This window comes from Limulus polyphemus, unplaced genomic scaffold (genome assembly GCF_000517525.1).
Source record: "Limulus polyphemus unplaced genomic scaffold, Limulus_polyphemus-2.1.2 Scaffold615, whole genome shotgun sequence".
Classification (NCBI taxonomy): Eukaryota; Metazoa; Arthropoda; class Merostomata; order Xiphosura; family Limulidae; genus Limulus; species Limulus polyphemus.
In genome coordinates, this window is record NW_013666225.1 from 110,293 (window position 1) to 127,311 (window position 17,019).

The 17,019-nt window shown below is 32.9% G+C and overlaps 1 protein-coding gene across 6 annotated transcripts in view; it reads right to left on the bottom strand.

Moving 5' to 3' along the window:
* Positions 1-5,499: 5,499 nt before the first annotated feature.
* Positions 5,500-17,019, bottom strand: part of LOC106459482 (ubiquitin carboxyl-terminal hydrolase 36-like) — a 107,534-nt gene continuing 96,014 nt past the window's right edge. For 5 of the 6 annotated variants that reach the window (XM_022385981.1, XM_013919106.2, XM_022385979.1 and 2 more), the window contains one exon: positions 5,500-9,729. In XM_022385981.1, coding sequence (XP_022241689.1) covers positions 9,616-9,729 — 114 coding nt within the window. In that variant the 3' untranslated portion in view covers positions 5,500-9,615. Of the gene's footprint in view, positions 9,730-11,777; positions 11,819-17,019 lie in introns of all 6 variants that reach the window. The other variant, XM_022385982.1, reaches the window with a different exon arrangement.

The window sequence follows — 17,019 nt, forward strand, 5'->3', positions numbered from 1 at the left end:
TCAGTCACAAGAACGTCGAATCTGAATCACTTGAAAAAAACACGGGGGTGCTTAACTTTTTTCCAGGTGTATAGTTCGCAGACAGAAACTCATCAAGACAGATATTGAAACCATCGAAATGAATCTGTGTTAAATTAAATAAAAAGAACTTGGAAAAGAAACATTCGCCCTCATGTCCTGATATATACATATCACCAGCCTTATGAGTTTACATCATGTCGTTAAAAAATGCCTTGTTTTCTACTAGTTTATAACTTCAATATATTAATATTACAACGATAATGTAGGACTAATCACCAACATTGGAGATGTAAAGCAAAAACCGAGCCAATGCCTCTCCTATTTATCTCAGTAAATTATCGCAACAGTGAAAGATAACACCATGAAAATATTTAATCTAATTGACATTAAAGGATTTTTACCAAATTTAACTTCTATGTAACTTTACGAAATTCAATCCACCTACAATATTACCAGAAAATTGTTATTCTATTCGTGGGATAAGAGGAAAGAGATGTGACTGTGGTATATTGAGGCAAAATTAAAGCAACTTTAAACCATTTTAACAGGAGATTCGGTCAGAATACCGATTACAAAGTAATGATATATTTTTGAGTAACTGAGTATAGAAACTGTGTACAAAGTGAAACACGAAATGTACAATCTTTAACTTAACAGATGTGAAATACAACCATACGTGTACTTGCTTTTATTTACGTGGGACAGTTGTTTGTATTGGATCCTACACATTAAACAATTTACCATGTACTAAAATCCATTGATTCTTATTTCACAAGGAACATGATATTCATCTAGAGTGACTAGTCCTACCAACGTGTTTGAGCATACTCATACAAACAAGGGTGAGGCTATAATCTCGATATACCACCTGAACTACCACTGAGGGACGATGCTATCACATACCTACACAACGTGTAGTATTTCAGCAGCACCACCTCCTTCACTCTGGCAGAACAGGTATTATCTACTAGAGAACAACAAAGGAACCAAATAAATGACAAATGTAGAATTAATACTACATTATTACAATAAGATAGAAACACGTGATATATTTATATACTGCACTTCCCTATTTGAGGCTCTTCCTTGATGCAGAACCTGGGCAATACCTTCCTTCTTCCCAACAATCACTACTGGAGACAACCAGGCACTCTTTGAAGACTGTGTGATTCTGTATCTTAACATATGCTGTATTTCAACACTGCTACATTCTTATTGCACCAGGGAAGCCTGCATGACAGTTGTTTAATCAAATGTACATTACCTTTATCTATGTGATGTTGTGTGACTGTTGTTCAATACAAACAGTCATTCAGCATATTCCATCGAGTCACTTACTTTCTGCTGCTACACTGAATCTAATTAATTGTCTCTGCACAATCCTCGACTTGTGATCCCATATGTGTTGGTATCCACGTATTTACTTTCAGGTGTGTCATGACAGATACGATCCTAGCATTTATGCTAGCATCAGCTTATTTTATTTCACTTACCATGCCAATGACCATCCCAACATATAGCTCCCAAGCCACCAAAGTCTTTGGAAGGAAAGATTGATCCATGTAAAGGAGAAGATAAGAGGAATGGTACAGAGTACCTGAAATGTCAATGGCAAACAAATCCAATTGATGACGTCCACAGGCCAAAAAGAGGAGGAAATGAACCTTAAGGGATAAATGAAATATGGAAGAAGAAGACAAAGGTTCAAATGGATGTAAAGTAAGGCAGTGAAGCACCACACTGACATCCCACTTTGGAGGGGCTACATGCCATAGAGGTCGACTGATCTGGAAGTAACGTAACAAGAGTGATAGGATATGGTAGGAAAAAAATTTATGGTACAGGGAAAACGAAAAGTGTAGGATAAAGCCAACCAATAACCTACAATCAAGGACACCAAAAAACCCTGACCAAATAGCCAATTGAGGAAATCCATAATATGAGGAACAGTGGGACGAACAGGTGAAAACCTGCAACCCAAAGACCAATGGCAGAAAACGTTCCACTTACACTGATAAACCTCCATGGAAGAAGGTTGAAGGGAACGTACCAAAAACAAGGCTACTTGCCATGATAAACTGGACCTCCTCACCAAGAACCAGATAAAAACCAGACATGAAGACAAAGAGTAGGAATTGTGGGATGAACTACCTAGAACAAAGGTTGACATAGCAGGGATGGAGTTGTAGAAAGAGGCAATGGTGGAGCAGATTGGATCTGGAGCAGCCCAGGAAACCACATCTTGGCTGGCCAGTAATAAGCAACCAAAAGGACTTGACTAGGAGTGGAGTGGATGATAGAAATAACCCTAGAAAGGAATCAGAGAGGAGGATACACATAAATGAATTTGTCTGTCCAATCCTGACTGAATGCTCTACAGCCAGAGCAAGTGGATGAGGTACCAGATACTAAAATAGAAGTAACTTGTTACTGATGACAGTGACAAATGCATCCAGGTGTGGAGTACCCACTAGAGTGCATAACCACTAGAAAACTTGAGGATCTATAGTCCACTCCATTGGAGAAATTTTGTTCAGGTGGAAAAGACTGTCTGTGACAAAGTTGAAAGCACCTGGAACATGACACACAATTAGATTAATACTATGCTTCTGGGCCAAAAAAAAGGAGACCTGATGTTCAACAACAAAGGGAACAAGAATGGGTGCCTCCCTGGTGATTACTGGCAAGATGAAGAAAATGATCCAAAGCCTGATGGACAGCAAGAAGTTCCAGGATATTGATATGGTAGGACCATTCGGTCACATTGACTGGAAGTAACTTGCTGCTTTGACCCATGCTCCCCAGCCATGAAGCTAAGCATTCATGCAAATTTGTAAATTTGGACGAGGGGAGGAAACAGAACCCCTATTGAAATGTGAGCCTTGTCCAACCACCAACGAAGATCATGTGCAAGGGAAAAAGAAAGGGTAATAGGAATATCCAAGGGATCCCATGTAAGGTTCCATTGGTCATTAAGAGTCCACTGAAGAGATTTCATATGAGCACGACCCATGGGGATAAGTGCCGCCATAGAGGACCATATCCCCAAAACAGATAGGACCTCACAAGCAGTAATAAAGGGAGCAGTAAGGGCATTAATGATTGCCAGCTCCATCGAAGAGGAGAAGGTTGGGCGTGACTGAGATGAGTGTTGAATCAAACACTTAAATAGATAAGACATTGAGTAGGAACAGGGAAGGATTTCTCCAACTTGATCAACCAACGGACATGAGCTGCCTCTAAAAGAAGCTGACGAGTGTTTGGGCCTGACTGAAATAAGTGTTGAATAAAACACCCAAATAGATAAGACATTGGGTAGGAACAGGGAAGGATTTCTCCAGCTTGATCAACTAACAGACATGAGATGCCTCTAAAAGAAGCTAACAAGTGTTTGGGCCTGACTGAAATAAGTGTTGAATGAGCCAACAGAAGCCAGTCATCCATGTAATGGTGGAAGTACAACCATTGAGCATGCATTAGTCTGGCAAAAGCATTGACCACCCGACAAAAAAGATATGGTGCCATAGAAAGCCCAAAAGGTAGGGTGATAAGTTGATAAACCAGCCTGTGATGAACAAGCCGAAGGTAACGTCTTGATTGATGCAATATAGGAATATGGTGATGAACATTTGAGACCTGAGGGTGAGAAATGACTCCATGATAAAACAAGGTAGTGTCCCCCAGTGACACAGCGGTATGTCTGCGGACTTACAACGCTAAAAACCGGGTTTCGATACCCGTGGTGGGCATAGCACAGATAGCCCTTGTGTAGCTTTGTGCATAATTGAAAAGAAAAACAAACAAAACAAGGTAGCACCAAGGAGGGAATGAGGCCTGACTGATCTATCACAGGCCCCCAGTCTCTGTTTTTCTTGGGGACAACAAACAGCATGGAATAAAACCCTGGAGAAGGGTGAACCACAGGTTTGATGACGTTCAGAGAGAGATGATCCTGAACTGCCTCAAACAAACACTGAAGTTGATTACAAGTCCTTTGGATAAAACCTGAAGGACCTATAGATCCCTGGTGAAGTTTTGCCATAGATGAACAAACTGGAATAAATGAGACCCCACTGGACTGGAATCCACAGGATAATCCCTGATATTGTTGTCAGCTAGACACTCTGTGTTGAATAAGATGATGAGAAGAAGATCCTCTAAATCACGAGGTGACCCAAAGAGGAGAATCCAATGTCACACAGGAGGAATAACATCAGATTTTTTAACTTTTCAAGTAGATTGAACCTGATCTGGATGAATGTTTGATTCCATTTTCTTATTTCAAAACAGCCAAATATGATTCACTTACTCAAGTTCTGTGGGAAACATTTATTAAAATAATTGGGATATTGTTGTGCTTCCTGCATGCTCCACGTAAAGTACATTAATTACAATACCTTGCAAAAGCTGGCAGTTCATCATGGCAATAGGCCATCATAAATATAGTGTGTATCTTCCCCTCTAAAGTAAATGCCAATGCTACAAGAAACAGCCCCAATGGCACATAGGTTTGCCCAAAAAGAGGATTTCACTGTTCAAAGAGCTGATGAATGTAAAAATGGACTCTCACTAGAGACAGTCTTAGAACAGACATAAACTGTAGTTGTGAAACAAAGGCAAGGATTCAAATTCGATTCAAATTCCAGCCATTATTAAAGGCAAGGATTGTGTGACATAACTAAGAATCCTAAAGCTCAAACAAAGTCCATTACTGTTGTTGAGGCTGGAAAGCTGAGGGGAATGTTTTTAATTTTAATCCACTTTTCTAAAGCTAGTATTCTTACATACGTAAAACTTTGCAACCTTGAAGGGTTAATTCACATAGAACTTAAGTTTTTCCTCTATAAGCAGAATATATAGTACTTGATATTAGATTCAATCAATTAATGATATCCATGAGATTCCAGTTATTAAATGGAAACTAAAAACTAATTTCACATGTGATGTGATGATATTTTTTGGCTTACAAGCTTCCCATTCATCCTTTAGGATTCTAGTTCAATCATCCCCATTCATGTTGATTCAGTGATAATTTTAGTTTAAAGGGAGGCAGTACCAATTTTCATCTCTTTTCAAACTCTCTTCAAATCAATTAGGACTGGTGTAGAATCCCGTAAAACTACCAATACTTCAGTTTCTCTCAGTGTCTGAATAATTATTTTTAAGAGGTTACAATATTTATACTGTTATTGATATAGAAATTTTAAAATAGTAAGAATATGGTAATATCATTAAAATTACTGAACAGGCTTTTAATAAATCCAACATATAAGTTACCAAAATGTAATAGTGCAATCATAACTGAAACTTGTAATAGATGTAGGAATCTCATGTTACTACTTGTGCCTAGTCACCTCACTAAAAACAACTGTCAACCATGGTCATTGAACTCATTACTGCATACACACAAAAATAATTTCTGCAAATAAGCATCACTATATTAATATTTGAGAAAGATTTATTTTCAATGTGTGTGCAACAAAATGACTCTCACAAAAGTGTGAAATATTAAATACCCAAAAAAAGTATGAAGTGGCAGCACTGTGTACATAATCTTTATAAGTGTTGTTTAACAAAAATGAAAACATGGTGTGATTACAAAAGTAATATAACTTAGAGCTGACATGTGAGACTTCTACCACATAATTTAGAATAAATTCAAAATAACACATTAATTACCTTTATCCACTCAAATCATAATTCTAACAAGTTAATCTATTATATTACGAAGTTGTGAACCCAATGTCATAAAACATTTATTTTTAACTGAGACTAAAAAGTTGGTATACCCTCATTTTCATTTCTTCATTAATTATCATGAGAGGTTACCAATATGAGGAACATTTAAAAACAACAACAAGAAGCTAACATTGCAGTTAAAAATAAAATAATACTTTATGAACACAATTTTGCTTCAGTAGTTTCTAATTTCTTCAGTAATTAACTATCATCACATGTTTACAATTTAAATCATACAGAAATCTTAACATTTATAACAACTGCAGTTCACTAATTTGTTTTGTTTGAAGTTTAGTATTATATTATACTAATCCTTACGATGGGTAGTCACATTGATAATATTGACAAACAGACTTGAATTACTTACATATAACTTTTAATAAATACCCCTTCTAATATAAGATCTCTGTTATTGTCACTTTTAGTCTGTTGATTTCAACAAGTTCCGAGATCACCGAGGACAAATGATTTTGCAAATGAACTTGTTTATTGTGCTAAAAGATCAATATGAAAAAAACAACAAGAAAGGCATTCACTATTATATTTCTTCCCCTTTCAATTAATAATATAAATACTGATATTTCTTCATATCACTTACATAAAACTAGAATAGTTACATCTATCATTCAAGCAAATTCACCAATACTAATAATATTTTACCAATGTGAAAAATAGTTGAGAACACAGTGGTTTGTAGTATATAATGTTCTTACAAAATATTTGGAATCACAAAAATCATATAATAAGCAGTGAACTTTTGAGAGCTGCAACTGCTTAAATTTCTAATATAATAGTGATTTTTACACCTGAACAAAATGATACTACATAGAATATAAAAATTAATAAACTAGGAGATATCTGTACACACAAACATTACAGTTGCAAAATCATATCTGAACCAGAACATAAAACAAAAACAATCAATAAATCATTCACAGTTGTTCACCACTGTGTTAATAATGTGCAACACAAAACCTTTTAAATCTGAAGATGTTTCAAGTATAATCAATATAATAGGAAAAACATAAAAAATGTCTTATTATCAACACGCTTCCATGTAGCAGGTGTTTTATAACATGTACCTAACAGACTGTAAATATTTTTGACCATTTAATATATTTCTAGTCTTATCCTAAAGCTATCATCACACAGATTAAGAACCCGTTTAATACCTGTATACATCATATAATTTTTTCTTCGGCCTATTCTCTATACATATTTTGGGTTACAGAAGCCACGACAACAAGTACTTTATTTCTTCTTTAATTATGCTCCCTGCTTTGATATTTCAGCTATTATATCACAATTAAATAAATGTTTCACCCTCATACTTCATATGAAATTTGTTGTCAAGTTTCTCCAAAGTTGCCAGAAATTAATAACAAGTGTGAACTTCAACAGAACAGATTAGTACGTTTTTCATACAACTGACACAAAACATATTGAAGTAAATTTCTAATAAAAGATCACAAAAAAAAGCAAGTAAAATAAATAAAAATAAAAACAATATCTATGGATGTTGCATGTTGGCTTTTAATTTGATTAGCAATAAAACTTAATATTAGTAATAAAAAACTTAAAACAAGAAGTTAGATCTATGGTGATAATTACTAAAAGGTTTTTGTACATTAACAAACCAATACAGTATTAAACTATGACTTCCAGATAACAACAATTTAGAAAATATGTGAGTTTCTTGATAAAATTTAATATATTATCTATTTTTATTTGATTTTTTTACCATGCTTTTTCACAATTAACATGTTTATAACAGTCAAGCCTTGAAATCACAAGAAATTTAAGTGCCATATGCTTAAAAGAACTCATAAACACAAAATAGAAAATTTAAAACATTTTTCATACAGAGATACTACATTAAAATATAAAATTATCAGGTAAAAAAATCAATTCAAACTCAGTCACAGTAAAAATCATACGATATAACTTTGTTATCCTTGTTACCTTTTTCTATATTTTAAACATGAGAACAGAGGAGAAGCAACATTTTACATTTGGTTTTTCTTATATTAGCACATATTATGAATCCTCTACTACATAAGATCAGTAGAGGATTCATAATCAAATTACTTTGTTATATTTATAAATATGCAATTCAAATAACAATTATATCTTTCAAAATTTAGGGTCACTGTATATCATTTGTGTTCTATATGCAAAAGTTAACCAGAAAACAATACATCATTGTTCTTTAAAAGATGTCATAAAAAACAACTTGATTTCTAAACTTTACACTCTGTTTACTTTTTTGTAAAGAGAGGAAAGTTTAATCAAACAATAATTTTTTTTTATTTTTAACCCTAGACTAGCAACCTAAACAGGGTCATATAGGTGATAAATCTGTGGATTAGGGCTTTTGTTCTCAGAAAAAAATTCCATCAATTTTTTTCACAGGGGAATTATTCAGTGTTCTTTGTTCTTCCTTTGACAATATTATCCATTTTATGACCAAATGTTTATTGTCTTTTTTATTTGCTATTTACTGATTAAAAGCACAGAAAACAAATGTAGAAAACTATGGAAATGCCAATATCATGCAAAGTAAAAAGTGTTTCAAGTGCAATAAATGCAGTCAATGTGAATGTTATCAGTGAATGTTAGCTCATCCATTGTTCTATTTAATAAAAACATTTTGTAAATATCATCTTATGTGCTCTGTTAGCTACTGCTCTTATTCAAATACTTCTAGTTCTTATTTACACTGAAATACAAGTTTCTGACAAAGTTTACACAAAAAATAGCAAATGCTCCTTGTCAAAACAGATCAACATTGATAACCAACTTAGAAGTTGTATCAAAATCAGTTTTTGTGCTGGTTTTGGACTCTCTATATCTGTTGTCCAAGCAACACAACAATCAAAAGTAAAAACTATGGTATTACTGGAGCTATGATTTTAAAATATATTTATCACCAGATTTTAGGGATTATGATCTGATTAAGTTGTGAATTTGTGGTTATCAAAACTGTGTACAAATTATTCTTTTTAATCCATTTGAAGGACTGATTATTTAAACTAAAACACAAACTAAAAACATGACTGTTTTAAAGAGGGAACAGTTACATAAACACAATAATAGTAATTCTAATTCAAGAGTCAGAAATTTCTTAAGAATCTCACAATTTAACCAAAAGAACTTGTGATAATTTGACAAAAAGGTAAAATGGATTTTCTATATTTTTTTAACTTCAAGGTTATATAAAAGCATCAACTATTCAGTTGCTTGCTATAATAGAAAGAAGCATTATGAAAAATAATTTATAAGAGTATAATTAGTAACAACAACAACGCATATCATAGCGCAAGAAAAATATTACAGAAAACAAAAACTGTGTATTAAACAAATATTCACCTAATCTACAAAAATTAATGTAATAACTTTATACCATGTAAATTAATTCAATAATGCTAGAATATACTGGATAAGTGTAATCAAAAATCTATTTTACTTTACCATATTTAAAAGACAGATGCAAAATAAAAAAAATTATAATATGATACACCCGGATAATTTCTTTCTCCAGCTACTTAACAAATAAAAGGCTTACTTTTACCATGTATGGTAATGTTCAACTTACAATAAAGATTGATTATTTATCAAATTTTTCTATATTTATTCTTGTTATGAAAAACCTTTAAGAGATTCAGGTGCTCAATATGACTTCACAGAAATTATGCAAAAGTTTGTATACACACATATCATCATTATCATTTATAAGTTACTGGTGTAAAGGTAAAAAATTAAAAAGTTAAATGCTATTAGTAGCCACACACTATAAGATGAATAATGTATAAAGTATCTTAACCACCCACTTTCACCTTACAATGCACAATCACACTATCGGTACTTTTGTTTGCCACCAAAGTTAAAAGTTATACTGAGGGTGTGTCTTAATCGACTGTGATGGTCCATTCTATGATTCAAGTCTCCATGATGATGTTTATGAGATTCCTGAAATAGAAAAAAATATTTAATTGGAACTCAAGAATACTTTTAACATATCTTATAATTCTGATTGTTTACATGAGGAATGTTAGTTTCATCTCTGAAGGCTAAAGTCCAGTACTACTCCAACATGACTTTTACTACGCATAATCATTTATGGCCAAGCATAAATCATGGATCAATCATACATTTCTTTAATGATTAAATTTCCCTCCATAAGTTATGGTCAGAATGTTTTATAGAAAACAACAACAACAAAAAACAATCTCCATATATTTATCATATAATTTTAGAAAATGCTTCTCTTATTTATATTGAGCACTTAGGTACAGTGCAGTTCTTTCACCTAACCAAAAATACATCAGCTAACCACAAAACAACATGGTGGACCAGTACGATTTAAAAAGCTTTAAAATACATCAGCTAACCACAAAATTACTTTGTGGTTAGCTGATGTATTTTAAAGCTTTTTAAATTTTACTGGACTACCATGTTGTTTTGTGGTTAGCTGATGTATTTTAAAGCTTTTTAAATTTTACTGGACTACCATGTTGATGGTGGTCCAGTACAACTTAATGAGCCATAAAGTACATCAGTTAACCACAAAGTAATATGGTGGTCCAGTACAACTTAATGAGCCATAAAATACATCAGTTAACCACAGAAACACATGATGGGTCAATATGACTTAATGAGCCATAAAATACATCAGTTAATCACAAAAACACATGGCAGGCCAGTACGACTTAATGAGCCATAAAATATATCAGAGAACCATAATAATACATGGCAGACCAGTATAACTTAATGAGCCATAAAATATATCAGAGAACCATAATAATACATGGCAGACCAGTATAACTTAATGAGCCATAAAATATATCAGATAACCATAACAATACAAGGCAGGCCAGTATAACTTAATGAGACATGAAATACATCAGTTAATCATAAAACACATGGCAGGCCAGTACGACTTATATGACACTACAGAGAAATCTCTATAGTAGTTTGTAGTTATGTGATGTTTAATTCAAATAATTTTGGTTCCTTGTGTCTAACCATAGTTTCACTGTATTTTAGGTCATTTTATGTATAATACTCAATTGATAAGATAGAATCAGGACAGTAAAAACTGCAATGGCTGGTAAATTTGGAATAACTTTTAAATGCAGTTTGTAGTAATGATAAATTTCAGACTGTTTTTAATGAGAAAAAAGTGATACAAACAAATAATTTACCCATTTATTTGATGAGAAAATGTACAGAATATTACACAAGGTTCAGGCAATTTCCAAGAAACTTTGCAGGTTGAAGAGGGTTGATGTACTTCATCAAGGTTAACTCTGTTTTTAAACATTACAAGTGTTTTGTACACACAAAAACAAAAAATAGATTTCATATTTACATATTTTTACTAAAGACTTGTCTGTGAATTTATGGAGTCAGAATATGACAGACTCTGACTAGTCTTAATGCAAGGTGATTTTCATATTAAGATTAAAAATACTTGTTCTCATTTTACAGTTTTCAAGTTTCATTTTCATAACTTATAGAACCTACCTATTAAATCAATTTGAAGTTTGTTTATTTTTCATCAGAACTTTATATCTTATCTGTTATCATCTCCACCCAAATAATGGTCCATTTTACTGACCTTTTAACCACCACAAAAGTATATGAAATCAATCTAAATTACTCCTTGTTTCTTTCTAGAATGACTGCATATTGTTACTGACAATTACACACCATTTATTTTTACATTCAAAGCTAATACAATTCAAATTTCCTGGTCATTTAGATTTAGTACTTTATTGCTTCTTAGAATAGCACCAAAGTGAATTATCATAGCAGGGAAGCTTTGTGTAAATACAACACCAAATTACCAGCACACTTGGGAAACTTAACATGCAGCACATGCAAAACGTTTGTGCTATTTGGTATTTTTTTATTTTCATTTTTATCTAAGCTAACAAGTTTCAAGTTTTTACATTTTACTTACTTTTACAACAATAAATAAATAATATACATGAAAAAAAAAATTTAGTACTTACAGGTGGATCTTATATGTTTTTGCTTTCAAAGTCTTGAAGTCCTGGTGAAAGTTAACCTTTTTTGTAGGAGTGTTGTTAGAACATTTTTTCAATTGTTATTTATTTTGAATATGCAATTTAGAACATAAAATATTAATATGCAACACAAAACAATGTCCTAAACTGACTATAACTTAAATGACTTTGTAACTAAGCAAAATGTGTATTAAAATATATTCCTTACATAGTCAAGGAGATCTCGGAATTAGTAAACTATAAAATTGATGCAGAATAATTCAAAACTGATCATGAGAACAAGGTAACCTTATAAGGAACCCATTACATTAAAATGTTCTCTTTCTATTGGTTATAAATAATCCAATAGCAAATGGCAGAGAGAAGTATTCACATTTTTTAAATATAACATTTATTAGAAGGGGTTTGACATGTGGGTTTCAGTTTATGGCACATAACTCATTAAAGCAGGAAGAACAGATGTTATTAATTTTCATTTCAGCTTGGAGATATCCAGTGTATAAAGGTTTAATTCTTCAGAAACTTAGAAAATGACATAATAGTAGAAAGAAATTCTAAGATGCCCAATTTGGAGTAATGAAATGTCACATGATATACAGAAATAAAGACTGAGAATATATTTAAATATTTTAAAATTAAGGAATTGAAATTTACATAATACAAAAATTGGAATTATAAACTATGTTTAAATTTGAATAACATCCAATGATTACAAAGTATTTTAATTAAATTTTAAATGTGACTCTGTAAAAAGAGGTCATAACATGTGAACTTTGACCTTCACATATCTAGAGGATTAAGGTACATACAGTAAAGGCTGAAGAACCCAGTTAACCTCAGTTTATTTCTGTGTGTAACATATCAACTTCACACAAGATCTGTACTGAAGCAGCAAATGTTTCATCAATAAATGTTCTTGGAGAATATATATCATATTTCATTTAATATAAGAAAGCACATTAAGTTATGTGCCTTTGTTCTTGAAAAAGGAAGCTTCAGATATTTTTGATGTACTAAAAAATTTGGTCACGTTGTGGTTATGTTCTTGAGGGAACAAGTTTTATATTTTCCAATGTACAGGAAATTAGTATGATTTGTGTCTGTGTTTTTATCTCATAAGATAACTTTACATCTTTCACTATACATTAAAAGGTGGAACAAGTGTAGTGAATTCTTGAGTAAGCTAGCTTCGTACATTTTATCATGCTTAGGAAAATGGATTAGAAGTTAACATTTTCCAACACTAAATGTGTATTTCTGATAAATACTTACCTCCACACACAGAGTGTGATACATCTTCCTAGCACAGATGGAAAAAGAGAGGAATAAAACAAAGGGTAAGTCTTTCCAACAGAACTCCCAGTATCCAAAAACCAGCAGCAAATAAATATCAAAGGTCCACAAAACAAACTAAATGGGCCCTACAGTCCCTGAGCCTATATATCAGTTATCTCCAAGACTGACATTACTGAAGTCTATGAATGATGCAGGGGCAGTTGAGAACAGAGGAACAGGAGGTGGGGACAGAGAGAGAAGAAGGTGTAAGAGGACAGAAGGAGGTAACAAAAGAGCTCAGGAAAAATGGGAAACCAGTGAGGATAAGGACAAACACTAGCATGTGGTCCGAACACGTGGCTCCAGAGAAACAAGCACTCCAGTAAGATCACACTGGCAGAGGAAAGGAGCCAGACAAAAGTATCAGAGATAAAAGGGAGGCAAAGGGAGGTACTTGAATAAGAAGAGTGTTTTGCCTCAACAAGGAGAAGCAACAGGTCAACCAAATATGAAGTGATAAGGCCAAGGAAGATGACCACACAACTGCAGAGAAGATAAGTTAACATGTATCCACCAAAAACCCTTCAGAAGAATGGTGAATTTCCAGGGAAAGCAGGTGAATGGAGGAAAAATAATATAAAAGGGTAGAGAGTGTAAGATGAAGTTGGGAAAATTTACATCTAAGAAAGTAAAAAAAAAAGACAGGATCTGACTCCCAGGTCTGAAGAAAAGGCTCCAGAGTTTAGGGAAAGGTAACACATTTCAATGTGATGCCCTAGCATATGAGGTAAAAATAAAAGTAGGACAAAGCATGCATGCATCATAGTTGGGAAAAAGTAATTAAATATGGACTAGTATATCTGAAGAGGAAATAAAAAACATAAAAAGTAAGAAGAAGGTAATTAAATAGTGAAGGAGAGAACGAAACTTATCTGAAAAACCCTGTCCTGAAATTATAAAAAGGTTTAGATTAAATCAAGATAGCAAACCTGGCAAAACCCCTTCTGTGACAAACGGGAAATATAGTCTGAGATATTTCAGGCTGAAGTTACTGAAATTTATAAAATAAAAATGTAGAAATAAAAGGCCACAAAATCTGCAGGTGCGGAAAATGTTGAAAAATTAAAATCCAACTATAAATATTAACAACAGTTAATGTCTTTGTAGATACTTCTACAGAAAACTGCTTATACCTGAAAAGTTCACGATAAAAAAAGACACATTTGAACGCATGAGTGCCAAATCAAGAAGTGAAGATTGAACAATCAGTATAGAGGGAATCAGTTGTGCTAGAAGGGTGTCACACTCCTATTGGTGGAGGTATGCCATCATATGCTCATTTGCATTCAATAACACAGTAATATGATGCAGAAACACGTGATCTTAGGTAGGAGTTTCAAGGCTATTGGCAAGTGACATTTGTACATATAGAGAACAGCACAGAATTGGGAAAGCTATAATGTGAGAAGAGGTAGAGTATCTTATTAGTAGCAAGTTTCCTATTCTGTTTCCATAGGATTACTGATGGGGCCAAAATTTACCCCACTGGCTGTTAACAAATATTTTTCTGAAGTATCTGTTCAACAAAACATTTGTGGCCTCATGACCCTGTTGATTACAGAGCTCATAGAATAAAAGTCAAACAGAAAAGTATAACAATAAAAATACCAACAACATTTCAATTAATACTACTAATTACTGCTTAGATCCCATATTGTATTTTATATAGAAAATCAATTATAGCTTTGAATATTTAAAACTAATTTTTGGAAGTTACTTTATCATGTTTATAATTTTTACACTAATTCTTAATATTTCTTAATTTCTACTATTATGAAGATTATTTTGCATTCTTGACTTAGTATGTGCATTTAAGACTCACTTAAATATTCTAAGCTGGCTGAATTTTGAGTTTACATCTCTAAAAGTGAGGATACCCAACTGTTGATTAAGTGTACTTCAATCATTATAGGGTGTTTTCTTGTGTGTATTGATATTTAATTGCTATTAAATAGTTCTAGAAGCTTATTATATAAAATCAGTTTCATTAATCTGTATTTACTTTTATGTTTCTATCTAGCTAGCTCATTTATAATCAGAAGTTAATAAAAAAAAGTATCTCTTCTTAAAAGTACTTTGCATATCAGTTTACAAACTGAATGTTCCTGAACTGTAGTGGGAACAAGTTCCTCATGTCACTGAGTTTACAAATTGAATGTTTCTGAATGGTGGTGGGAATCAGCTCCTCAAGTCACTGAGATTACAAACTGAATGTTTCTGAATGGTATTGGGAACAAGCTCCTCAAGTCACTGAGATTATAAATTGAACATTTCTGAATGGTAGTGGGAACCAGCTCCTTAAGTCACTGAGATTACAAATTGAATGTTTCTGAATGGTATTGGGAACCAGCTCCTCAAGTCACCAAGATTACAAATTGAATGTTTCTGAATGGTATTGAGAACCAGCTCCCAATGTCACTGAATTTACAAATTAAATGTTTCTGAAAGGTAGTGGGAACCAGCTCCTCAAGTCACTGAGATTACAAATTGAACGTTTCTGAATGGTAGTGGGAACCAGCTCCTCAAGTCACTGAGATTACAAATTGAATGTTTCTGAATGGTAGTGGGAACCAGTACCTCATGTCACTGAGATTACAAATTGAATGTTTCTGAATGGTAGTGGGAACCAGTACCTCATGTCACTGAGTTTACAAATTGAATGTTTCTGAATGGTAGTGGGAATCAGTTCCTCAAGTAACTGAGATTAAAAATTGAATGTTTCTGAATGGTATTGAGAACCAGCTCCCCATGTCACTGAGTTTACAAACTGAATGCTACTAAATAGTAGCTGGAGCCAGCTCCCAATGTCACTGAGTATACAAATATCTGCATCTATTGAAAATTTTTGAAATATAAGTGAACTCTCCACATCTAAAAGAAGGCTAGGCTTATCTGCCTTTTTTTCCAATCAGATTTATTTAGCTTATATTTGGAATTTCCCTCATTCTGCATCACTACATTTAAATCTGGTACTCAAGTTGAAGGAAGCACTGGTCTTATTTGATACTCGAGTTTTTAGCCTGAGAGACATTCTTCATTATTTCATGATGGTACAAAAAACAAAATAAGTACCTGTACAAATACTAAAAAAACACCCACAATAAACCAAATTCTGGTCATAACACTATTTTTTTCTGTGGTATCATTCTGCAGTATTATGAGGCATTAAATCATATATATTAAAACCAAAAAACTTGGTTAACAGAGCTTAGAAAGACAGGCACAAAGTTTCAACAAGAAACATAAAATGGCTTTACTGACACAAAACAGATAAAATGAACATTATGAAAGGAAGATTTTACACTGGGATTTAATCTGTTGAATATCTGGCTACAGTTGTCACCAGCCATTAACTTCAAAACAACCGACACAAATCAAATCCACTAAAGCATACTACAATATTAACAATAAAGACAAACAGTCTTTTTCAAGTGGCAAGAAAGACTAACTATAATTAATTGGCAAACAGAGAAACCATGTGTTATTCATCATAAAGACAAAAATTAACAAGACACAATAGAGTAATGTGTGCTGAAAATTTCCATTTTAGCATAAAACACACTGTAATACAAGACTACACACGTACCACTGTATGGTTATTTATTCAGAACAATCACAACTAACAATATATCATAAAAACAATTTCTAGTTTATTACATACACAATACAATCAATTACAAAATAATGGGTCTAATGCCATATTGCAATTAAGCTTATGTAAAATAACTGAAATTAAACACGAATAAAAGTTTGACAAAAAATACAATCCCAACAATGTATATTTACAGAAGGTAAATAACCATTTCATACAAAGGCCATGTTGTGTTGCTGCAGAGACACCACAGTTATGGTATTTAGCAACTATATATTTTGTTCCAGGCAAATTCCTGAT